This window comes from Hibiscus syriacus, unplaced genomic scaffold (assembly GCF_006381635.1).
Source record: "Hibiscus syriacus cultivar Baekdansim isolate YM2019G1 unplaced genomic scaffold, ASM638163v2 tig00113156_pilon, whole genome shotgun sequence".
Classification (NCBI taxonomy): domain Eukaryota; kingdom Viridiplantae; phylum Streptophyta; class Magnoliopsida; order Malvales; family Malvaceae; genus Hibiscus; species Hibiscus syriacus.
The window spans coordinates 426,524-452,396 of record NW_024063446.1 but is presented as its reverse complement, the minus strand read 5'-3'; the positions used below and the strand labels follow the sequence as shown (position 1 = coordinate 452,396).

The following is a 25,873-nucleotide window of genomic DNA, read 5'->3' as shown; positions in this document are numbered from 1 at the left end:
TCTTTTTTGTAGATGACCTACTACTTTTTATGAAAACAAATGCTAACCAAGTGTGGAAAACACAAGATTGCATAAAGAAATTCAGCGATGCTTCAGATCTGAAACTAAACCTTCAAAATCGAGAAACTTTATTTCCCCAAATATTCCAGAAGAGATTGCGTAATATCTTGCCTCAATGGAAGAAATTCCTCGAACGAACGATTGAGGAACTTACTTGGGAGTCCTGATTATACACAAGAAGATTAAATCCAACACTTATAGCCATCTGACAGAACAATTAATGAAGAAATTAGCTGGTTGGAAAGGAAGAATTATATCTTTAGCTGGAAGAAAAACAATGATCCAAATCGTTACTGCTGCAATACATGTACATACAATGCAGTCAACACTTCTTTCAACCTCGACTTTGAATAAATTGGATAAACTAAACATGAACTTTCTATGGAGCGGGGAGACAAAGTACAAACGAAACCACCAAGTAAATTAGAAGACTGTATGCACAATGAAAACAGACGACGAACTGGGTTTAAAAACAACAAGAGACATGAATTTAGCCCTAATGGTGAAAAAACGGATGGAGAATTCACGCAAAAAAAGAGGCTATCTGGTGTAAAATATTCGAGGAGAAGTACATGGAAAGAAAAGATGTTCTGGAGTGCAAAGATAATGCAAATTGTTTGAATGCTTGTAGAGGTATGTTGAAGACCAAATTTATTATTAAGAAGCGATGTAAATGGAGAATAAATTCAGGGGAAAAGTGAAATTCTGATATGATTGGTGGATAGATAAATTCCCCTCAAAGACCTTCACCCAGAGATTGATACAATTCATAGAATGAAAAATATGGCGAATTGCATACGTACTGTACAAGAATGAAATTTCCAGACGCTGAATCAATTACTTCCCCCAAAATGTGTTAGACAAGTTTAGTGGGGAAATCAAGTTAGATGGTAATACTAGTAATATCTCGGATGAACCAATATGGAGTCACTCAAAAGATGGGTCATTCTAAGTTCGACCTTCAAAGATATTTTAAATTGTACCAGAGAATATGTCACAAGTAGAAGCTACAAGTGGGTTTAGAAGTTGAAAACAACAGAAAGAATCCAAACTTTCATTTGGCTTTCTGTTTTAAACAAGACCGAATGCAAATGAAATTCGCAACAGGAAAAAATGACGATGGAATTAGCTTGCCCTTCTGTCAAGGTGAGCGTGAATCAATAGAACATATTTTGAAGCACTGTATAATGGCAAAGAGTGTCTAAGAAATCACGAAAAGTCATTTTAAGCTGAGCTTGGTAGAGGCAAATGGTTTTGAAGTCTGGTTACTAAAGGACGGTATATCCGAGAGAAAAAAACTTTTGATAGTTTATCGTGGGGCATAATTTTCTCAACCATGATTTGGGGAATATGGAAAGAAAGAAAGAAACAAAGTGATCTTCAAGGGTGAAGACAGAAACCCAAACCATATATTTCAATATGGCATAATTTTCACGTTTGACACTCAACTAAGTTTAGGAAGGTACATGGCTCAATTTTTTTTCTTCTTGAAGGGTAAAAATCTAATGGACACAAATGTTTTTTCATTTAATAAAATAGAGATAATTGAAAAATATATAAAAAAAACATTATAGTATTTATACCTAAATTTATAAATGAAAATTATAATACTATCTATAATTCATTTAAATCAAAGATTTTTATCATAGACTTAAACTCAAATCAAACCTAAATTTAAAAATCCTTAATTTTGTAAGATCAAATCGTATTAAAACTTATTAAATTCATAAAATTTCACCATTCTTAATTTTGTCTCATCTTAACCAAATTTTTGAATAAAATTTCATTTATATTAAAATTATCGAATTTAACATATAATGTGATCCATCAACAGAGATGTTATAATATAACCCATATATAAAATGAATAATCATAGGATAAATTATGTATAATACCTAAACTATTAGTTTCGTCCGTTGTAGTACTTAAACTTTTAAATTTTTTTCATAACCATAGTTAAGGTTTAATTTTTGTTTCATTTTAGTACCCTTTTTAAAATTTAATGTTAATTTTTTTAAAAAATTTGAAAGTTCAACTACTTAAACAGACAAACTGATAGTTTAGGTACTAAACACGTTAATGTTTTAACGGTGAGGTGTAAAAATGAAATAAAAACTAAACATTAGGTATGGTTTTGGAAAAAATTAAAACTTTAGATACTAAAATAAATAAAAACTGATAGTTTAAATACTAAATGCGTAGTTTATCCAAAATAGTATAAGCAAAATTAGGAAAACTGGGCTGAGCTAAGAGGCCCAGAAGTTGCCACAAGCATGCCATCTGCTTTTAACGAACACTTTCAGCCACCTTTTCTCTTTTTCTCTCGTTCACAGTCTATAATCGATAATGAAAGGTAAAGAAATATTTCCTTATTACTATATACCATTTACTGCGTTTCATCAAAAGCGTGCAAAAGCGTGCAAAAGCTTTCAATTGAATATAATGATAGTAATCATAAATAAATAATCATCCAAAAAATTCAAACAAAAATTCTCAGATGAAATAAAGAAGAAGAAGGCCCAAGCGGTTTCCTCCGTTTGGTGATGGTTAGTGCTTTCTTCCGCTCTGGATACCGGAAGAAGAAGAAGAACGAGTCGGAGAAGAGGAGACATTCGAGTCGGGATCTCAGCGGCTTAGGCTTTACCATCGGCTTACCTTACATCGCCTTTTTCATGTTGTTTCTCTTAACCGACGACGGCATTGCAGGTTTTAAGAAATGGATCTTATTCGCGGAAGCTAGTACCGTCGGTGGTGGCGGCGGCGGCGGTTTCTGGTCTTATTACACTGTGGTTTCGCCTTCTGGCGTTGCCATCGCCGTCACTGCCATGGCCGGTATCGCCCTCGCCGCCAGCATCGTTTATTCTCGAAGGTAAGGAATCACGAATCAAATTTTTTTTCTCGAAAATTGTAGCTTCATTCTCATTTTTAATCGCGGCCGTGATTTCGCAGCTTAGATTGATTGTTTTTGTTAATTAGGTAATTTGAATGTATTTTAATATGGTTACCGAATAAACTGATCGAATTACCGTTGATCAGGATACAACGTCAAAGTCAAACATCTTCGTTGCCATCATCGTCCTCAACATCGCCGTTGAATAATTAAATCTTCTTTATCTTCTCAATTGTCATTCATTGTCCTCATTAGTTCCAGCTGATTGTTGAATTTTCTTACATTTCTACATATCTTGTAATATTTGCCAGGATTTATAGTTTCTAATTTTACCTCCATTTCCTCCCTTAATTTTCGTTCTATTATTCTTGTTGTTCTTAGATCTTCATCTGTAGTTGAATAATCCTTAAGTTGCTAATAGGAGCTCCATTCCTATCTCATATTTTCTTCCTCTATCAGTAGTTTCTGAATGTGGTTATTATTTGAAAGCTTTAACTATTCATTTCTGATGTTGATCATGCTGGTCTGCTGTCGTAATTATTCTCTCAAGTTTCATAGTGCTGATCAAAATCCGAGATAGTTATCACAATTTTCATTTAAAGTGTAATATTAGTCATGATTTGTAAGTTAATTGTGCTTCATCATAGCTATTCATTAGGATATTTAGTTGTTGCCGTTGTATTGTGATTGATGCTTGTTCTCATCTTTGTTTGCAACAGTTACAGACCCTCTTAGTGACTGCAATTACTTCAATCAATACTATTTGCAGAATAGTTGAGGCTTTTTGCTTACTTGTCTCGACTCTTCTATGTATCTTCTCAGCTATTAGCATTACTCAGTTGGGTGTTTCATAAGTTTCGCTTCATGTGATGCATAACTATTCTATAGGTGTATGGGCTTGTATAGTGTATTTCATAAATCATGCACTAACAAAAATGAATACCTGTTGTTTTATGTTTTTATGCCAAATGATAAGAACTGCTATTCATATTTATTTCCTGTTAAATTTCTTTTAACTTATTTTTTCCAGTTATGATTATCTTGATCAAAAAGAGTTTGTAATTTTGTTTCTTTCTGTAGGGGTAGCCTAAAATCGCCCTGGTCCCATAGAAGAAGAAAACATCCACTTCAACCTAAGCAATGGAAAAGTTTATTCACAGAGGATGGTAAACTTAGTGATGGTGGTGTCAAGTTTCTTAAGAAAGTTCGAAGTGGAGTATGTTTTTAATATAGTCCCAGACTTGTTTGCCTTCTCCTTTATCTGGCTTAGTCTTATTCAGGGATATGTTGTTTGAGATATCGTTCTTTCATCTTGAATGCAGGGTGTTGATCCAAGTATTAGAGCAGAGGTATGGCCATTCCTCCTTGGAGTGTAAGATCCGTATACTTCTACTCTTCATCTATAACTTTATACCTTGCCTCAAATATACCTTCCTGTTTCTTGTAACTCTTAAACCTCTAAGTTAGATCGTTCCTTTCGGATTACTGGCTAGTGGCCTGATTTCTTTTTCTAATGAATCATTGTTTCATCTTCCCATCATATCTTGGCCCTTTATGGACTTATTAGTTACTTACCTGGAATTTTGTCATATTAATTACTTTTCTGGAAAACAGTCTAGATGTGGATCATAACTGACTGGTTAAACCAGGTCACCAACTAACTGTGATGTCTGCATGCTTAACAGATATGACATCAACAGTTCAAAGGAAGAAAGAGAATCCGTTAGAAGACGGAAAAGGTGAAATTATTTTCATTGTTGTGCTTCCTCAAAATACAGCCAATTCTTTCTTACTGTTACCTTCTTCCTTATGCTTCTCTTTCTATCTTCCCCCCCCCCCCACAAAAAAAAACTTTTTAGATTTTTATTTGTTTACTTCTTTCTGATACAGGAAAGAGTTTGAAAGCTTGCGGAAATGGTGTAACCAAATTCATAAACGTATCGAGTTCGAGAATAGCTGTAAGGCAAAGGAAACTGCTGGAAACGACCGCAATGAAGACAGTGAGGATTTGGGTCAAGTTGTTGATTCTCTAGGCTTAGAGGATGTGGTTAGTGGTAGAAGGCCTGATTCCACTGAGGGAGAAAGCCCTGAGGTTGATGATTCTGATCGCCCTCTGCGTGATCAAAGTCGTCAAACCCTTCAATCTTCTGATTCAGTTTTGGAGGGGGATACTGATAAGAGTGCAATTACTTGTGAGGATGGTTGTACTGGTGAGAGGGAATCCTCTGATTCTGACTCCTCTGAAGAACTTGAGAACACACCCCTCTTTGCCTCAGAGATAACCGAGGAAAATAGTATCAGTGAACATGAGAATGATACCTCTGCTGCTACCCTGATAAAAGGCAGGTCCAAACCCCAGGCGGATGAAGATTTTTCCACTTGGCAGAGAATCATCCGTGTTGATGCAGTGAGAGCAAATGATGAATGGATTGCTTATGCTTCATCTCAGGCTTCAGTATCAGAAATCAAAGTACAACAGTTGGCTGAGAGTGTTGACTTGAAGGAATATGATCACCTAGAGCCATGCAGGATTTATCATGCTGCTCGGCTGGTTGCTATACTTGAGGCCTATACCCTTTACGATCCTGAGATAGGTTACTGCCAAGGAATGAGTGATCTGCTCTCTCCAATTATCTCAGTGGTAGAGGATGACTTTTTAGCTTTCTGGTGCTTTGCAGGTTTCATGAAAAAAGCTCGTCACAATTTCCGACTTGACGAAGTGGGCATTAGAAGACAGTTGAACATTGTGTCCAAGATTATCAGGTGTAAGGATATTCATTTATATAAACATCTGGAGGAGCTTCAAGCAGAGGACTGCTTCTTTGTGTATAGAATGGTTGTAGTACTTTTCAGGAGGGAGTTAACCTTTGAGCAGACTCTTTGCCTCTGGGAAGTGGTTTGGGCAGACCAGGCAGCGATTCGTGCTGGTATTACAAAGACTGGTTGGGGGAGGATGAGACTTAGACCTCCACCTACCGATGATCTTTTGCTTTACGCAATCGCAGCATGCGTTTTGCAAAAGAGGAAGCAAATCATAGAGATGTACATCAGCATGGATGAGATAATGAGAGAATGTAATAGTATGGCCGGACAACTGGATGTCTGGAAGCTTCTGGATGATGCCCATGACTTGGTGGTCAACCTGCACAACAAGATTTAGTACAACTCTGCCTTCTTTCTTTCGTTTTTTTTGTTAATTGCTTTAACCGATTCTTTTTAAAATTTTCCTCAACTCTTGCAATATTTAGGGATCTGAGGTACTTTACATTTCTGCTCGAAACAAGCGGCTGATTGCCAAACTCCCTGTACCAAGTAAGTAATGAGATCATATTACTATGATGTATTGCCTGCACTTACTCTTCATTTGAGAGTGACGGTTCGTGACACTGGCAGTGCTGAAAAAAATCAGCAATTTAGAATGTTCAACCTTGATTTATAATTATCGAATTACAGAATTCTGCACATTTGTTTTCTCCTTTTGCTTCTGTTCTTTGCCGTTATTGTTTTAGTTCCTGTTGCAACTCAAACCTAGTTATAACCATGTTAGACTATGCTTCTTCTGTAGCAGCTTCTCATTCTCTGCTTGAATTTGTGATCTTTTGAATCAGTGTATATCTTATATGTACGTATGTGTATGTGTGTGTCAATGGAAATAGTTCTCTCTCGTAGTCACCGGCCATATTTATGCGGGTGAGACAAGCAACTACCATATACATTTGCAGAATGGCCGGAAATGGAGCAAGAATGTAAGCAACAACCACAATATATGATGAAAACTTATTACGTACCCCACCAATACCTAATTGGCTACCCACATGGGGATTTTCTGTCTCATAAGAACTTGGTTTTGTTGTTTTTGGATCCTTAGCTGTGTTCTTCTGGTCGTTAGATGACATAGAGCATTAATGAAAGATGAAAGTGCTGCCCAGTTACATATTCTATTTGGTACATGAGTACTAATTCAAGAAAAAAAAAGCTTAGTTATTATATGATTTTTAAAATAGTTTTGATAAAAAAAATAGTTTAGAATGAAGTTTTGGATTGGCCATGAATAGATCAATATCATAGCAAATCAATATATATATATCTTTAAAGTTTCTTTTATCTTTCGCTTAATACCCAAATAAGTGCCTAGGCTATGCCTTTTTTACCAAATAAGTGCCTATATTTTTTTGGTCCATCCGGATGCCTAACGTTACAAACGTTAGCACTTTAGTTGCTCGGACTGACCACGTCGTTAGTTTTTCCCATTAAGTGACATGTGCCTAAGTTGGTAATTTTAAAATTTTTATATGAAATTAATAAAAATAAATTATATATTTTAAAAAAAAGCAAACATATAAATTTTGAAATAACCCTTAAACTTTGAAAAATTTCATTTCAACCCTTAAATCCACGTCGAGAGTCGTCTTTTGCTGTCGGAAAAGCTCCACCTGACCTCCCCTTCTCCCGGTGACCAAAACCAGTATGAAATCGTGATCGGTTGATGACCGATCAATGATAAATCGACGTTTTAAATCCCATAAGCCCTAAGATGAAAATTGTGATCTCACATGATTCTGATGGTTAATTGGCCACAACTACAGGGGTATATAACTAGGATGATGGTAATGACTACGTCGGCGGCGGTGGTCGTGGTCGGAGAGGGTAGCGACGGTAGATTAAGGTTAGGATTTGGGATTTTAGGGTTATTTTATAATATAAGAAAAGTTAAGTTTTTTTATAAATATAATAATATCTTTTATAACTATTAAATTTTAAAATTATCAAGTTGTGACACGTGTCATTTAACAGGGAGAACTAACGGTGTTGATGGTTCAGACATCTAAAGTACTAACGTTTGTAATATTAGACACCCGAATGAAAAAAAAAGTTGACACTTATTTGACTCAAAATACATAGTTTGAGCATTTATTTGGGCATTAAGCCTTTTATCTTTTCATCATTCTAGCCATCCAGTCGAAGTAGAGGAGCAAGTTTAAATCCCACTGTAACTCATCCACAAATCCACCAGAAAATTGAAATGACTTTGTTCACGTGATTCTTCCTAAATTTGCAATGGTTCAGTCCCCTTTTAGGTTTTAGTTACTTTTGCTATTTATTTTTTAATATATTTAGTATATATGATATTTGGGATGAATATGTAACTTGAATTTGAAGAGTTTCGTCTCTATCCGACTTTGAAATCGATTTTATTTGAAAAAGAGATTCAGATTGGGGTTATTTTTTTTTAAGGATAAAGTCCGGTCGATTTTGAATTTACGATAAAAATATTTGACCCAAGAATAATATTAGAGTTAATCTCTATGTATTTAAAGGTAATTATTATTATATCCTATCTCTAAATATTGAAGGATAATATTAGATGCAGGTTTTTACCTTAAAATTTAAGTTAGTTTCAGGCCAGGTAAAAATTTTCCTAAATTCGGGTAGTATATAAATAATACTTTATCTGTTTTTTCCTTATCGGTGAGGAATCGCGATCTTAATTTTGTTTATCTTTTATTAGCTATGGTGAGAGATTAATTACGGCATTCCTAAATTCTAGGAGAATAGAATCTGAGAATCCAATTATATTTATATAATATCAAATATATATAAATTCACGGATTTATCGACTTTTATAGAAAGACCAATTACTTAAAAAAGTAAACTGCATATATAAATATAGAAACAAAATCACCGCCAACGTATCAAAATCTAATAATGTAAAATAAACTTTTAATATTCTGACATTTAATGAAGATAAAAAGCTTATAAAATCAATATAATAGGCCTATAAATGCTAGTTGTAGTGTATTGTTGCTCTACAAGAAGTAAAAATAGAGAGTTGTAAAATAACATCATTCATGGCATAACACATCCTCAAATCTTCATAGCACTCTTGATTGTTTCTTGTTTTGTTTCAACTGTCGTGTTAGGGTATAGGACCAAACGATGTGGGATGGTGGTGCGGCAAAACTCCGAATCCAGTGCCGTGCGAGTATTATTTGAGCAATGCTCATGAAAGTAGGCCAATCAAAGATGAGGCTGATTTCATTAAAATCTCCATGCAACTGGCCTTAGAGGATGCCATTCATGCCGAAAGCAACGTACATTCATTGGGTCCCAAGTTCCGAAACAAGCTCGAAAAGGCTGCATGGTCCGGTTGTTTAAAGCTCTATGAGCTAGCCATCCTTAGTCTCAACGAAGTTGGTGACTTCAGCCCCAACGTGAAGAAACACGACCGTCAAACATGGCTCAGCGCGGCTTTTTAACCTACCCCGAAACGTGTCGGGACCACTTTATCGAACTCAGTGTATCCGATTACCTTCCATGATGTCGAATAACGTGTCCGAGCTAATCAGTAACGCCATGGCTCTCAACAAAGTACCTTACAAGGAACCGGCGTACAAAGATGGGTTCCCCACATGGGTGAAACCCGGTGACTGGAAGCCGTTGTAGTCGTCATCGTCGTTGGCATCTCAAGCAGATATCGTCTTAGCGCAAATTGGTTTGGGGAATTATAACACGATAAATGAGGTGATATCGGCCACTTCGAGCCGGTCCGGGAGTGGAAGCTACGTTATATACGTGAAAGCTGGTACGTACAGTGAGAACGTTGAGATAGGAGGCAATCTGAAAAATATTATGATGGTGGGCAATGGTATAGGTAAAACTATTATCACAGGGAACAAAAGCATTGGAGGAGGAACCCATACGTACAATACAGCCACTGTTGATGAGTAAAATTTCGAATGGTTTTCTTGCTGCTATAAAATCATTTCGGAAAATGCACGTAATGTTAGTAGAGGAAATCTGATGCTAAATAGTATAATAAATACCAAGTGTTTCCAAAACTAAAACAGCGTGAATAAATCAACAACTACATTGATGTGATTTGATGTGTATTTCAGCTGTTGATGGAGACGCTTTCATTGGTCGTGACATTACGTTCAGAAACACCGCCGGTCCTAATAACAGACAGGCGGTGGCTCTCCGTTCGGGATCCGATCACTCGGTGTTCTACAGATGCAGCTTTGAAGGGTACCAAGGCTCTCTCTGTGTCCATGCCAACAAACAATTTTACAGGGAATGTGACATCTACGGAACCGTAGATTTCATATTTGGCAACGCAACTGCTGTGTTACAAAACTGCTAACATATATGCCCGGAATCCACCTAGTAAAATCAATGTCGTGACCGCCCAAGGCCGGTCTGAGGTCAACAACACCACCTCTGGAATTAGAATACACAACTCAACAATTACCGCAGCCTCGGATTTAAAACCGGTGCAAGCCTCTGTCAAAACGTACGTAGGGAGGCCATGGAAACAATATTCCAGGACTGTTATCATCAAAACCTTCCTGGATACCCTAATAGACCCAGCCGGTTGGATGGAATGGAATAATACTAATTTCGCTCTCAACACGCTGTACTATGCCGAGTAAATGAACACCGGCCCCGGTTCCTCCACCTCCAATAGAGTCAATTGGAAAGGTTATCATGTTCTTACCAATGCAACCGAGGCGTCGGAGTTTACGGTCGGTAATTTTATCGACGGGAATTCTTGGCTGCCTACCACCGGTGTGCCTTTCACTTTGGGGCTTTGATTTGCATTATGAAACTGCCGCCGGTAAGCGATAACTGTCCAATATGTTATACCAAAATGCTTCATTAAAGTACTTTGTCCCTAAACCTAAACCCAAAATACTAAATCCTAATCATAATCCGTCAACGGAGCCTTCTTTGGCCATCACTGTCATTGGTGACGTAATCCTTGACATTAACCTAGTTATATGTCGTCGTAGTTGCTGCCGATTAACCGTCGAAATAATGTGGGATCACGATTTTTATCTTATGATTCGTGAGATAAAAACATTGATTTTTATCTTAACAATATCTTATGGTCATCGTAGGAGTGGAGGGCGAGTGGATCTTCTTCGATGGTAAAAGGCGGCGATCGACGTGAAATGAAAGTTTTCAAAGTTTTGGAGTTATTTCAAAATTTAATTTTTTTCAAAAAAAATATATTTTATTTTTAAAATTTTATATAAAAATTTTAAAATTATCAGGTGTTAACACATGTCACTAACAGCGTTGACGACATTGACATCTAAAAGGGTAATTTTAGGCATCCAAATGGACAAAATAGAACCGTGGCACTTATTTGACAAAAAAAAAAGATAATTTGGGCACTTATTTGGAATTTAAGCCTTTTTTTAATAAAAAAAAAACTTCTACCAAAATTAGTAGATCATCTCATTTCACCTAAATTCTAATGTTCTCGTCTTTCTTTCTTTTTCATTATAGATTCTTTTTCTAGAGTTCATCATGCGAATCATCTTCTTCTTCACTTGTTGAAGCACCGCCGGCACTTCCACCGGACCTTTGATATACAGCCGTGATGATAGGATTGCAAACAGCCTCGAACTCCTTGAGCTTCTCCTCAAAGTCTTCCTCATCGGCATTCTGGTTGTCATCAAGCCACTCGAGGGCCTCCTTCACTGCCGTTTCGACTTTCTCCTCTTCGTCAGATTCGTGCTTGTCAGCAAGCTTATCCTTGTCACTGATCTGATTCTTCATGTTGTAAACGTACGTCTCCAAGCTGTTGCGAGCATCGATCTTCTCCTTCACCTTCTTGTCCTCCTCTGAGAATTCCTCAGCTTCACGAACCATTCTCTCGATTTCATCTTGGCTTAGACGACCCTTGTCGTTGGTGATCGTGATCTTACCTGTGCCTTTGTCTTCAGCTTTGACGTCTAAGATACCATTTGCATCAACTTCAAATGTAACTTCGATTTGAGGGGTCCCCTGAGGAATTAAGAGATCAAACCGGTGAATTCGGGTGAAGATTTGCAGAAAGCAAAAGAGAGAGTTTATGGAAGAGAGGAGCAAACCTTGGAGCTGGAGGAATTCCAGTAAGATCAAACTTCCCTAGCATCCTACAGTCCTTTGTGAGACTCCGTTCACCTTCAAAGACCTGATATCAAACCATAACTGTATTAAACACATATCCAGAAGTGGGATTCGACACTTCATATCCATATTGGACGCATACGGTCAAGAGTCCATGTTACATGGGTTCAAACAATTCCGGTTCTTGGCATTAAAAGGAATTCCAATTCTCATGTTCCAGTGATAATTGTGATAGACGTACCTGAATGGAGACGATTGTTTGCTGATCCTGATAAGTGGAGAAAATTTGAGACTTCTTAGTCGGGATAACAGTGTTTCTAGGAATCAACTTGGCCATTACTCCACCAACTGTCTCGATACCGAGGGTAAGTGGAGCCACATCAAGAAGAAGAATATCTTTACATAGTTAGATTCAGTTAGAATAGTCTTCATCAGCTATAGACTTGCGTAGTTACGATAGAGAAAATTACAGGAGATGAAATTGTACCTTTGGTTTCATCACCACCCTCTCCGCTCAAGATGCCTCCTTGTACTGCAGCACCATAAGCAAAAGCTTCATCTGGGTTAACACCCTTTTTGGGCTCCTTTCCATCGAAGTAGTCCTTAAGGAGCTGTTGGACCTTGGGAATTCTAGGGCTTCCACCTACAAGAACAATCTCATCGATTTGGCGCTTCTCCAAACCAGCATCTTCCATTGCCTTCTTCACGGGTCCCATGGTCTTTCTGAACAGGTCGTTGTTCAACTCCTCAAAACGAGCCCTGGTCAGCGGCTCTGAGAAATCGATACCATCAAAAAGTGACTCAATCTCCACACGGACCTGGTGCTGGCTGCTGAGCGCTCTCTTGGCACGCTCAGCTTCCCTCCTGAGCTTCCCAAGAACCCTGTTATCCTTGCTGATATCTTTTCCATGCTTTTTCTTAATCAGTTTAATAAAGTATTCCATAATCCTCCGGTCAAAATCCTCACCTGCAAGAAAAATTACCATAAGCAAAACTCATAATAACGAGCAACTTTTAGAAACCAAAAACAAGAACGATGATTACCTCCCAAATGAGTGTCTCCATTCGTGGAAAGAACTTCAAATACACCATTGTCAATTGTCAGGACACTGACATCAAATGTCCACCACCAAGGTCAAAGACAAGAATGTTTTTCTCACCACCTTTCTTGTCCAATCCGTAGGCAATTGCAGCTGCAGTTGGTTCATTGATAATCCTAGCCACATTGGGCCCAGCAATAATGCCAGCATCCTTGGTGGCCTGCCTTTGGGCATCATTGAAGTATGCTGCAAATCAAACAGAAAGATAATTTGAGCATCATAAAGGATCAAAAACATAATTTTTTTTTCCAAAATGAGAACAGTGTTTCTTAAATTGCACTCACCAGGAACAGTAACCACTGCATCCTTGATTTTCTTCCCAAGGAAAGCTTCAGCTGTTTCCTTCATCATAGTTAGAACCATAGCACTGATCTCCTCAGGCTGAAGACCTTGGTCTCTCCATCCTTAATCTTTACTTGGATATAAGGTTTTCCATCCTTGTTCACAATCTTATATGGAACAAGTTTCATGTCCTTCTGGACCTTCTTATCATCAAACCTGCAAAGAACAAATATGTCCTAGTAAGCATTATATCCCAATCTACCCCAAAAACATAAAACAAGAAACTTGAGAACAATGCAAATTACTTTCTTCCAATGAGTCTCTTGACATCAAAGATGGTTCTCTCCGCATTAACAGCTGCCTGGTTCTTTGCAGCCTCACCAATCAGCCTCTCGCTGTTGGAGAAAGCCACCCAAGACTGTAATACGGTTACCTTGGTCATTGGCTATGATTTCAACATGACCGTTCTTGTAGACACCGACACAAGAATAAGTTGTTACAAGATCAATTCCAATGACTGTACCCAATTTAGTGGCTTCCTCCTTTGCAATTGAGATTGCAAAGAGACATCCTGTTTCAAAGGTTACACAATATTAGTACTTAATACCGTTAAATGCGATAATGATGTTGCCCACATGATTCAAATTAAGCTCGAGTTAGAAAACAATTTCGTGGCCAAAATGATATTTGCAACATTTCTTTCCTTTTGTACATTAAGCTATAAGATCACAATCAACAGATCTACTTTTGGTAAAATTGTATAAAATGGTTGCTCCACATAGCAATTTGTCGATGACAAAAATATTCTTATAAACATACATTCTCGTTCACAACATTAACAATTCTAAGATACTGCACCGTAAATAGAAAATTGAAATAAAGTGAAACACAAGATGTTTTATAATCAATTAAACGTCATTTTAAGATGAAAATTATAATCAAACGAATTAGCGAGTCACTCATTCTATAAATCCCGAAATTTCTAATAGCAGAGAAACCAGACGATATGAGATCGCCGAAACTCTCTTTCAAGAGCTAATACATCACCAGAACCATAGTATCTGAATCAGATACAAACATGCACAAAATTTACGCGCCATGCTTTAATAAAACAGAACTAAAGTCTACATCATTTGCCTCTGGAACATATAAACGAATCATAAGTGAAGAAATCGAATTTGAGCAAGCGGAACTAACAAAAACAGAAAGAGCAAAGACCAGCACAACACTCACCGGACAAGACTATCGGTAGAACCAACAAAGGGTCGCGTCCTCTCCACGAACCAGCCATCGACCGTCCTCTGCTCTTTATCACTCTCTATTCGAAAAAGTCTCTTTGAGCTATTTCCTTTGAATATCGTTGGACATATGGCTGTAAATGAGACGAGACAAGATCGTGAGTTACTCGAGATCGACTTGATCAAGGCTCGATAAATATTCGAATCGAATAGACTCGAATCAGCTCGAGTTTTTAACGAGCCTAAACGAACTACTTGATATTCGATTCGAAAAGTTCGTGAGCAGCTCGAAAAATGTTATATTATAATTTTAGTTTTTTTAAAATTACATTATTAAAAATATATTAAAAATACACTATTGATAGTTATAAAATTTTAAAAATATATTAAAAATTCTATAATACAACTACCTCAAATTTTAATTAATATCATTGCAATAAACCTTAAACTCTAAATCCTAAATCATAAACCTTAAACCATAAATTGTACTTACCTCATAAATCAGTACCAAGTCGATTAATTAATATCTTTACAATAAATTCTAAACCCTAAACCCTAAACTATAAACTTAAACCCTAAACTCTAAATCTATTATGTGATAGGGATTAAATTATGCGCATGAAGATAACATACAAATTATGCAAAATGATGTTATGTGACTCCTAAATAAATCAATCGTATACTTATACATAAACATATCAACATACAAAATAAATATACACAACTAATTAAAGAAAACAATCCTAAACAGGGACTAAATTAAGAGAAATCTAAATGTGAGGACTAATTTAAACTAAATATACTAACTTTAGAATGATGATTAAATTCACATAAATGTAAAATTAAACTTACAAAATTGGAATTAAACCAATGACTTAAATACAAAATGCGTATAAACTATAGGGTCTTATATGCAATTGATCCTATTCGGTTTAAGTTAAAATAATAGGAAAAATAACATAAATAACGCCTGAACATTTAAAACAAATAAGAAAGTTTAAACAAATGTGATTGTGTTGAGTTAATCGATTGACGGAATTGACCAAGAGGGGGGTGAATTGACAATTAAAAATTTGGTGGAAGCTTTTGCAGAAAATTGAAAGTAATTGCACAGCGATTTAGAGTGGTTCGACTTTCTCAATCAAAGTCTATGTCCACTACCTTAGCTATCCACACTAAGAATTTTCCAACAAATTCACTAATTTGTTCTTTCTTTTGAGGCCAAAGAGATAACCTTACAACACCCTCAATAATATACCCCAATTCTTGAGAACACTCTTTCCCAAAGAGAAGATTACAAATTTGCAAACTTACAAGGAAAACCTCACAAGGTAAGATGTTTGCACAATTCTAGTACAAGAAAAGAACACTCACAAATAATTACAAATGAGCACAAATGGTGTTCTTTGAAAGCAAAATGAATATTGAAAGGAAAATTGGCTTGATTTGCACAAACTTGGTGTTTGATGCTTTCTCTCTCGTTTCTCTATGATTTCTTATTGATCAAAGGCTTCAGAACTTGTTTAAATACACCTTAAATCACTTCTGAACGTTGGGGATGATTAGTGAAGATCATATAGCCGTTTTAGTGTGAAAACAATTAATAAAACAGCTTGGAGCGTGAGGGAATCGATCATATAGCCGTTTTAGTGTGAAAACAATTAATAAAACAGCTTGGAGCGTGAGGGAATCGATACCCCCTATGGGGAATCGTTCCCTAAGTGTAAAATTTAAATATTTCGACCGTTATACAAGGGGGAATCGGTACCCCCTGGGGGAATCGGTTCCCTCCGAGCATACTGGAATTCTCGGAGCCAAACCATTCAAGGGGGAATCGGTTCCCTCTAAGCAATCTGAATTTTTGGCTTTGAAATGGTTCGAAATACTTTGTAAAATTATTTTGAAATTGTTTTAAGATTAAAACTTAATTTTACACTTGAGTAAGAATTAAAAATTATTTTTGAAAGATTTGGAGTAATGTTTTGATATTCGAATAGTTATATCGAATATACTTAGAAAATCATTTGAAAAATCTTAAAATTCATTTAACTTAATTTGTTATATCGAAATATCAAAATGTTTTCAACAATCTCCCCCTTTTTGATATAACAAAACATTTTAGTAATTTTAAGATTTTGAAATCAAGTTTTGAAATTACTCCCCCTTACTTTAACACTTCTCCCATTTATCATTTAAATTTAAAACACATTTAACACTTCTCCCCCTTTTTGTTAAATCAAAAGACATTTTAAAGAATTTAAACAAGGTTTTGAAATCATTTAGTCAATTGATTATATATAGTATAAGCTGCTAAGATCACAAGCAAGAGAAACATTAGCCATTAGTTTCATAATCAATATTCATAATTAATGTGACATGGCAAAATTGGTCATATATCTAACATGAAGTAAATGATGCAATAATGAATAAATTTAATCACACCAAATAGATAAGTTCTCACCATTTATAAATCCAAACAAATTCAAAATCAATCAATCCACAAATTCAAACATCCAAACAAATCCAAAGTCACAAAATCAAACAATCCAAAAAGTTGAAACAATAATCGTTTAGTTCAAAGTTTTAAAGCTAAGCACAGAATCACATATCCGGATCAGGAGGAGAAAACGAGCTCGCATAGCGGCCATTTCGTGAGTGAGTTTTAATACGCGCGTTGGTTGTTTCGTTGTTTGCACGCATCTCCCGAAGAATTTCTAATTGTTGTCCCATTGTGGATAAATGAGACTCTATAGAAGTAAAGCGTGAATCCATGGTAGCATATCGGAAATCGAATGTCTCCATAAAGGATTGAAAATATGGAGGCATTTGATGCGTTTGTTGTGCTTGCTCCTCGGGTTGCTCAGGCTCATCTTCGGCTTCATCGATGTCTCGCATTAATTGCTCAAGCTCGAGATCGTCATCAGCTTCTGGTGGAGCTCGTGAAGAACTAGCTCCCGGAGTATTTGCAGAAGATCGAACCCATTCACTGGTTTCCTTATCCTTTATCCATCCTGCTCTCGTTAAGGAAAGAAGATTAATTTGTTTCTTAAGGGGGAAAACGACATATAGACCGACTCTAAGCCCAGCTTTGGAAAACAGATTACTCAAAATGCAACCGTAAACTAGAGATGAACATTGTTTCTTGTTAGGAACAAGATTTACGGTTTCAACAATTTCAGCAAAAATAATCTGAGGTAGGTTTATTTTAATATTGTTTTCGAAACAATGTAACCACCAAAGATCTAAGGCTCTAAGAGTAGAATAACGACCTCCGGATGGTCGAAACCACCAAGAAATCATTAGATGAAGAAAACGTTCATGAAGGTCTAAGACACTTGCACTATTCCTTCTTTTATAACGAGATCCTAAGATTTATTTTTCATTTGAAATACCATCGTTATCTAATCCGAATATATTGGCTATGTAAGCCGAGTCAATATATAAGAATTATCCTAGGAGGTAGGAACGAATTACTATGGTTTCGGTTTCAGTTTGGTTTTTAACACAAACGTCATTAGAATAGAAAATACGAACAAGTTGATGGTAGACAATGGGTTCAAAATCAAAAAGTTTGTCAAATTTCTACTCTTGTAAAAGAGGAAGATATTTAAAATTAATATCTAACATAGCTTGACGAGAAGGAATACGTTCTTCCCGGATTTTGTAAGAGTCGAAATATTGATAATACCAACGATGATTTCTAGGACCAGGATGATTGAAGCACGAATTTTGGAAGTCAAATTAGGATTAATGGGATTAGGATTAGGAATTGGATTTTAAAGATTTGGAGGTGGATTTGGTGACGGTGTGAGCGACTAGATGATGACCTAGCACGTTTAGGATTGGACATGGTTTAGGAAATCAGAATAGAATGGATAACCTGCAATTTAGAAAACACATGTATGCAATTCAATCAATCCCAAAACTCAATTCAGTCCTCAATATTTCAAGATTCTCTAAACCAATCCTAATGGGCAAAGTTTTTGAAAACTTTTGAAAAATACGGTTTTGAGAAACAATATATGTATAATTTTCATAACAACAACATAATTCAATCAAAACACAATAATTTGAAAATCAATCATTTTTTTATTTCGAAAATTTAAAAATTTTAAAAAAATTCTTGTGTTTTTGATGAAATTAGTTGTGATATATAGTTTCTAATCACTAAACAATCAATGCCTGATCTAAAGTTCATCCTAGAACTAATTAAAACTAGTTCTATGTTCATAAATTGATGAAATATAAGTTTTGAAAAAATACCTTGAAGGATTTCGGATTTGAGTGAGATTAGATGAAGTTTGCACGTTTTTGATGATTCCAACAGGTTTAGAAGATGATATTTCAAGTGAATTCCGATTAAGAACGTTGATTTGAGGCAAAAATGCAGATTTGAGAGAGTAGAGGAGTGATTGGCGGCAAGGAAGATAAGAGAAGAGGGTTTGAAGTTTTGAAGGGTTCTGCTCGTGCATATCCAGAACCCTAGGGGGTATCGATTCCCCTTTGGGGGGGGGAATCGGTTCTCCTTCAAAGGGGGAATCGGTTCCCTCATAGGGGGATCGATTCTCTCTGCACCAAAATGCTAAAATCCAATTTAAAACACCCAAAATGCTAAATTAATTTCCTCTAGTGGTATTGGCAACTCATATATTGGAAATTAATCATGTTCAAACAATTAAATTAATCTTTAAACGATATTTGAACATAAAATTAATTTTTCATCAAGAATCATAAACTCCCCCTAACTAATAGCAATTAATGCAATCAAAAATTACTATTATAAGCATTTTTCATTTATTCTTAAAAGTGCTAAAATTATTTTAAACACTAAGTGAAGATAGGTTGGTCAAACCTAATTCTCTCCTAAGTGTCCAAAATCTTTCCTTGTCTAAAGGTTGTGTAAAAAGTTGTTGTTTCATCCATAAAACTTGTGCACAACAACTACCAGCAGAAATGTTCGGCTTCAGTAGATATGCAACACAATTTGTTTCTTTGAAAACCAAGAAATCAGCATATTTCCAAGGAATTGTAAATCCCGATGTTTTTTCCTATCTAATTTGCATCCTCCATAATCCGCATCAGAAAAAGCATGTAAGCTAAAGCTAGAGTCTCTAGATACCAAAGTCCTAAACTAGGAGTGTCTTTAAGGTATCTAAAGATTTCTCTTAACAGCTAGTGTTAGATAAAGTAGAGATCCAATCATTGACCTATATAATTTAATATCTACACATTTACCTCCTTCATCTAAGTCAAGCTTTGTTGAAGAGCTCATTGGAGTGTTATGAGGTTTCCCATTTTCCAGTCCAAACTTCTTGAGTATATCTTTGACGTACTTAGCTTGATTGATGAAGATGTCATCTTTTCATTGCTTTATTTGGATTCCCAAGAAAATGAGAGCTCCCCCATCATGCTCATCTCAAACTCACTTTGCATTAGCTTAGAAAATTCTGGCAAAGAACTCATTAGTAGAACCAAATATATATCATCAACATAAATTTGAACTACTAATAAATCTTTACCTTTATGCTTTAAAAACAATGTAGTGTCAACCTTCCCTTTGAAAAACCTTTTTCAATTAAAAATTTTGACAATCTTTCATACCAAGCTCTAGGAGCTTGTTTTAAACCAAAGAGCTTTGTCAATTTAAGCAAGCTCTAGGAGCTTGTTTTAAACCATAAAGAGCTTTGTCAATTTAGAACATGGTCCGGAAATTTTGAATCTTCAAACTTGGAGGTTGTTCCACATACACTTCTTCCTTTATAAAACCATTTAAAATGCACTTTTAACATCCATTTGATATAATTTAAATTCATGAAACATGCAAATGCTAATAACATTCTAATTGCTTCCATCCTAGCTACGGGAGCGTATGTTTCATCTAGTCTATGCCCTCTTCTTGAGTATACCTTGAGCAACAAGTCTAGCTTGTTTCTCACTATATTACCACTCTATCAAGCTTATTCCTAAATACCCATCTAGTACCTACAGTAGATTTATTACTAGGCCTTTCAACTAATGTCCATACTTTACTTCTCTCAAATTGATTAACTCTTCTTGCATAGCCAAATCCAATGTTCACATTTAAATACTTCTTTATATCTTAGGCTCTATGCATGAGATAAATGCAACATAATTACAAATATTCTAAGAGAAGATCGAGTTGTTACCCTTGGATGGATCACCTATATTTCCCCATGAGTTCCTCATTTTCCTCATTTTTTGTTTCTTCCTTTGATGATGGTTCTCCAAAATGTCTAACGTCATTTTATTATAACACCTACACATCATTCATACAATAGTCCTTCATCGGAAGGGGATTTCATCGAAAACAACATGTAGACTCTTCTACAACTAAAGTTCTTTTATTAATACTCGATAAGCTTTATAATTAAGGAATAACCCAGAAAATTCCTTCATCACTTTTAGCATCAAATTGCCAAGGTCTCTTTACCGTTGTTTAAACAAAACATTACCCAAAGGATGAAAATAGATGTTAGGCTTTTATTTTTGAAAATTTCATATGGAGTTTTCTTTAAAATTGGCCTAATCATTACTCGATTTATAACATAACAGCGGTATTTGTGGCTTCCGACCAAAATATTTTGGCAAATTATTTTCACAAAGCATGGTTCTATCCATTTTTCTAAGTTCAATTTTTCCTCTCAACAACTCCATTTTGTTGAGGGGTTCTAGGTGCTGAAAATTATGGCTAATACCGTTAGAGTTAAAATTCAGTAAATCCAAGATTTCAAATTCAATTCCATGATCACTCCTAACACTATTATAGAGTAACCTTTTTCATTTGGATTACTTTTGAAAACGTGATGAATTGTTCTAATGCTTCATCTTTAGTACTTAAAATATAACCCAAGTATATCTAGAATAGTCATCTACCAAGACAAATGCATATTATTTTCCACCCAAGCTAGTAGTCCTAGTTGGCCCAAAAAGATCTATGGATCAATTGTAATACTCTACTAGTTGATACGTCTTAATGGATTTAAAAGAAATTCGCTTTGGTTCCTTTAGCAAGCATCACAGATTTTATCATTATCAAATTAAGCTTAGGCAACCCTCGAACTAAATCACCTTGAATTAGCCGTTGCAAAACACTCATACTAGCAGGTCCTAGTCTCCTATGCCATAACCAACTATCATGTTCATCTTAGCAACTAGGCAAAAATTAGTCATATCAATAGAATCTAAATGCACCATGTATATGTTTCATATTCTATGACCAACAAGCATAATCTGATTAGATGCAATGTCAATGACTTTATAACCATTAATATCAAACATGACATGAATCCCTTATCACAAAATTGACTAATACTTAATAGATTATGCTTTAATCCATTCACATATAAACATTCTTAATTTGTATGGAAGAGGTATTACCAATAGTAGCAATACTTCAATGTGACCTTTTGAATCATCACCAAAAGTCACTTTCTCCATTTTTGGCGTTAAGCTTAATGAACCGGCTTTTGTCTCCGGTCATGTGTTGAGCATCCACTATCAAGGTACCATTTTAATTTGTTTCCCGTGCCTTGTAGCAATGCTCATTTTTCTAATCATAGATTAATTTCTAATTTTTGGTACCCAAATTCTTTTGGGTCCATATTCATTATTTCCAAAATTCTAGTCCCCTTAGGTATCCATTTGTGTAGGATATCCTTATCTTTAGTAGTAATGAGCTCTTTAGGAACCCATATACTTCTAACGATTTTTTCATTAGAGGTTATTTGGGGACCTCTATGATTATAGTTTTTAAAACTTTTTCTAACAAAGTTGGATTTAGAATTTTCTCCACATTCAAAACGTTTTGTTCCAACTTTATCAAAAGAAGTTTTAAGATCATCATTTTCTTTTGATGATCATCATTGACCTTTGAAAGTAAATTTTGCAAATCTAAATTTTCTTTTCAAACTCTTCTAGTTTGATTTCCAAATCTTTGATCTTACTTTCAAGATCGTTGTTGGTTTTAGATATGAGTTATTTCATTTTTTAATTTTGAAACATCATTTTATATTTTAAAAACAATTTTCATAATCCGAAGCCAACCCATTATATTCCTCTAATAGCTCATCATAGGATCAATCATCAAATCAGATGAGTTAGAGATTACCTTAGAATCTTCCCCGAATGTCATCAAGCACAAGTTTGCTACTTATGTTCCTCTTCATCGGAACCTTCTTCGTCGCTCCATGTAGCCATGAGCCTTGTGCTTATTCTTTGATTGACCCTTTCTCTTCAATTGGGCATCATATTGACATGCCCCGGTTTTTTGCATTCATAGCAATGATTGGGTCCTTCTCTTTGGTTCATTTTTAGGCCTTCATTTCATTTGAATTTTCTTCCTCGGTAAGGTCTCATCATTTTTCTGAACCGTTTGGCAAACAATTCCATTTCATCGTCATCGTCATCTTCATCTGAATCACTCTCATCTTTTGTGGATTTTAGAGCAACTCTAATGTTTTTCTTCTTCTCCTTCTCGTTCTCCTTTGGTGTCTCTTCAATCTTATCAAGGTCCACCTTATCTTCAAGCATCATTTCATGAGTGAGGAGTGACCCAATTAGCTCTTCAAGAGTTAAGGACGTTAAGTCCTTAGACTCGATGATTGCCGTCTTCTTTGATTGTCACGATTTTGGGAGAGAGTAGACTAACTTCCTCACAAGCTTTTAATTTGAAATGATCTCTCCATATGATTTGAGACCATTGACAATCGTTGAAAATCTATCCGTCATAGCTTTGATATCTTCATTTGGTTTCATCCTGAAATTTTCATAGCTATGTGTTAGAATACTAATTTTAGATTCCTTTACCTCATCGGTACCTTCATGAGTGACTTGAAGTTTGTCTCATATTTCTTTGGCGGTTGTACACGATGAAACTCTTATGTATTCATCTGGTCCAAGCACAAAATGATATGGATGATGTAACACCCCCAACCCGTATCCGACTCGGATACAAGTCCGAAGTGTCACATTGACTTTTCAAACATTTATTCGTATAAAATAGTGAGTAATTTAAAAACTTTGATAACATTTAACTTATTCAAAACATTTACAAAATATATCAGAGTTCATACAATTTATATCTTTAGACTACATGCCAACTACACTCTATATACAGTACATATATTTTCTGATCTGACATTTGGTAAGGAGAACTGACCTGTCTTGCTCCGCATTACTCTTTACTCTTCTCGAAACCTACGTGTGAAACAATCACAGTCGTTGACTTAGTGAGGCATATAAAACATATAATATTTCATATAACATAAATCATACATAACCATATACCATCATTATCATTAAGAAACACACATAACATCATATGGTTCATGTAACACATTTCAAACCACTTATAAACCCATCGTATACATATCACATTCAGTATGCTTGTTTAATCACTTTATTAGCCCATGTACACTAGTGAAACTTAAGGTATGTGAGTACATTGAGGTTGTGCACACATGATGTCACCACAGCTCGATCAATGTCCCGAAGGACCAGTCCATAGATTCCGAAGAACCTAGGTAACAGTCCATATGTCCCGAAGAACATAGGTAAACAGTCCATATGTCCCGAAGAACATAGGTAAATAGTCCATATGTCCCGAAGAACATAGGTAAACCCTCGACCCTTGGCATGCCAACTATACCCCTAGCTCTCATATCACATAACATGGGCATTATATTTATAACAGTTCACATTACTTATTCATATTCTTTCTCTTATAAAACATATTTTCTTTTCAGTCACGTATCACATACGTGTAATCATTGATCTCATAATCACATGTTCCTTCTTTCTGTCACATACCACATGTATGTGTAAACATATATCTAATATCATATGTTGCATGTAATCACATAGATCTTATCATATAGCTTTTTCACATATACATGTAATCACTTAGTATTTCATGTAATTATTTTCACTTCTCATATGATTTTATATTCATCTCACACAGCTCATATCACCTTGCATTGTTTCATATAAATAGATGGCATATCTTGTTCGCATATATTTTCCATATAACCATATATCTCATAGTTCTTTCACATAGCTCACTATCATATTTTCATATCATATATCTATAATAGATTCTTATATCATCATTTGTTTCCTTTCTACCTATTCATAATCACATATTATATATTATTATCATATCATATGGTTTATATCATCATAACATATCACATATTCACATCAACCATATATAATATACAATAACATGTCAACACATATAAATCATACACGTATATACTTCTATTATGAATTCATGCATTTTACTATGGAAATAGACTTGTTGCAAGTCTTTTTCATTTAACATCATACTAATATGCACTCACCTGGCCTCACTAGTCCATTCCAATCTCTTATCTTCCCTTTTATCGATCTTACTTGTCAATGATTCCGGAACTCGTTTAGGCTCTGAATCTACATAATTACATTTAAGATAATTATTAGATACCTACACCTTGTAATTTGATACTAGCAACTTAAACGAACTTATTAAACCAATATTTACAATTTTCCTTTAGGGGGAATCGGTTCCCTACTATGGGGTATCGATTCCCTCATGACATTATGGAAATTTTGTTCGTTTGAAGGGTATCGGTTCCCCTTGAATGGGTACCGATTCCCCTTGCCAGAAATCATATTTTTGAGCTCGAAATTCACTTCATTTCAGCTTAAACCTTCATATTTACTTCCTTTAATATTCCTAACTTCCATACACTATCTAAACTCATTCTATTCCATAATCACTTCTTTAAACCCAAAATTCCATCATTTACATGGCATTCAAGAATCACACTAAATTTCAATGTGTTCTAATTCCAATTCTAACACTTCATACTTCTTAATTAGATTGATGACAAGTCAAATTCATTCAAAACTTCAACAACCATACCATATCAAAATTTCATCTTAAAACTCATATTACAAATTCCTTCTTAATTCTTTTATCTTATTGTTTAAATCCCATATAAGCTTTCCTTAAGCTTATTTAATACCCAAAGAATCAAAACTAATTTATAATTCAAGAATTAAGAAGCTGAAATTAAACTCACCCTTATGAAGTAAACCAACGGGAAGAAGAAAGAAGAAGAATGAAGCTTTCCAGATACTTCCTCACCCATAAGCTTCTCTCTTTAAATAAAAGATAATTATCTTTTACATAAAAAGACCATAATACCCTTTCAATTCTTCCATAATTACCATTTAATCCACTATCAAAATATTACACTTTAAATCCCTAAACTTTTCAATTTTTCCTAAATTGATCACCAAATTCTAAACTTTCAATTTAGTCACTAACCCGGTATTGCGGATGTTACAGATGACTTTGGAGTTGAGCTGGAACATTTTTGTCTCTCCTTCACTCCACAATC

General features: G+C 35.3%; 1 protein-coding gene and 2 pseudogenes across 2 annotated transcripts; 2 read left to right on the top strand and 1 right to left on the bottom strand.

The window, feature by feature from the left end:
• The first annotated feature begins 2,555 nt into the window (after positions 1-2,555).
• On the top strand, positions 2,556-20,114 carry LOC120185963 (GTPase-activating protein gyp7-like). Of its 2 annotated transcripts, XM_039190031.1 has the most exons (7): positions 2,556-2,929; positions 4,031-4,166; positions 4,273-4,322; positions 4,636-4,689; positions 4,841-6,133; positions 19,723-19,726; positions 20,102-20,114. In XM_039190031.1, exons 1-5 carry the CDS (start codon positions 2,604-2,606, stop codon positions 6,108-6,110), a joined length of 1,836 nt encoding a protein of 611 aa, XP_039045962.1. In that variant the 5' UTR covers positions 2,556-2,603; the 3' UTR covers positions 6,111-6,133; positions 19,723-19,726; positions 20,102-20,114. The 2 variants fall into 2 exon arrangements, with proteins under 2 accessions (XP_039045962.1, XP_039045961.1); XM_039190030.1 differs by lacking the exons at positions 19,723-19,726; positions 20,102-20,114 and having other exon boundaries at positions 2,557-2,929; positions 4,841-6,423.
• On the top strand, positions 8,811-10,542 carry LOC120185970 (annotated as a pseudogene).
• Positions 11,252-14,579, bottom strand: LOC120185974 (annotated as a pseudogene).
• Positions 20,115-25,873: the final 5,759 nt, after the last annotated feature.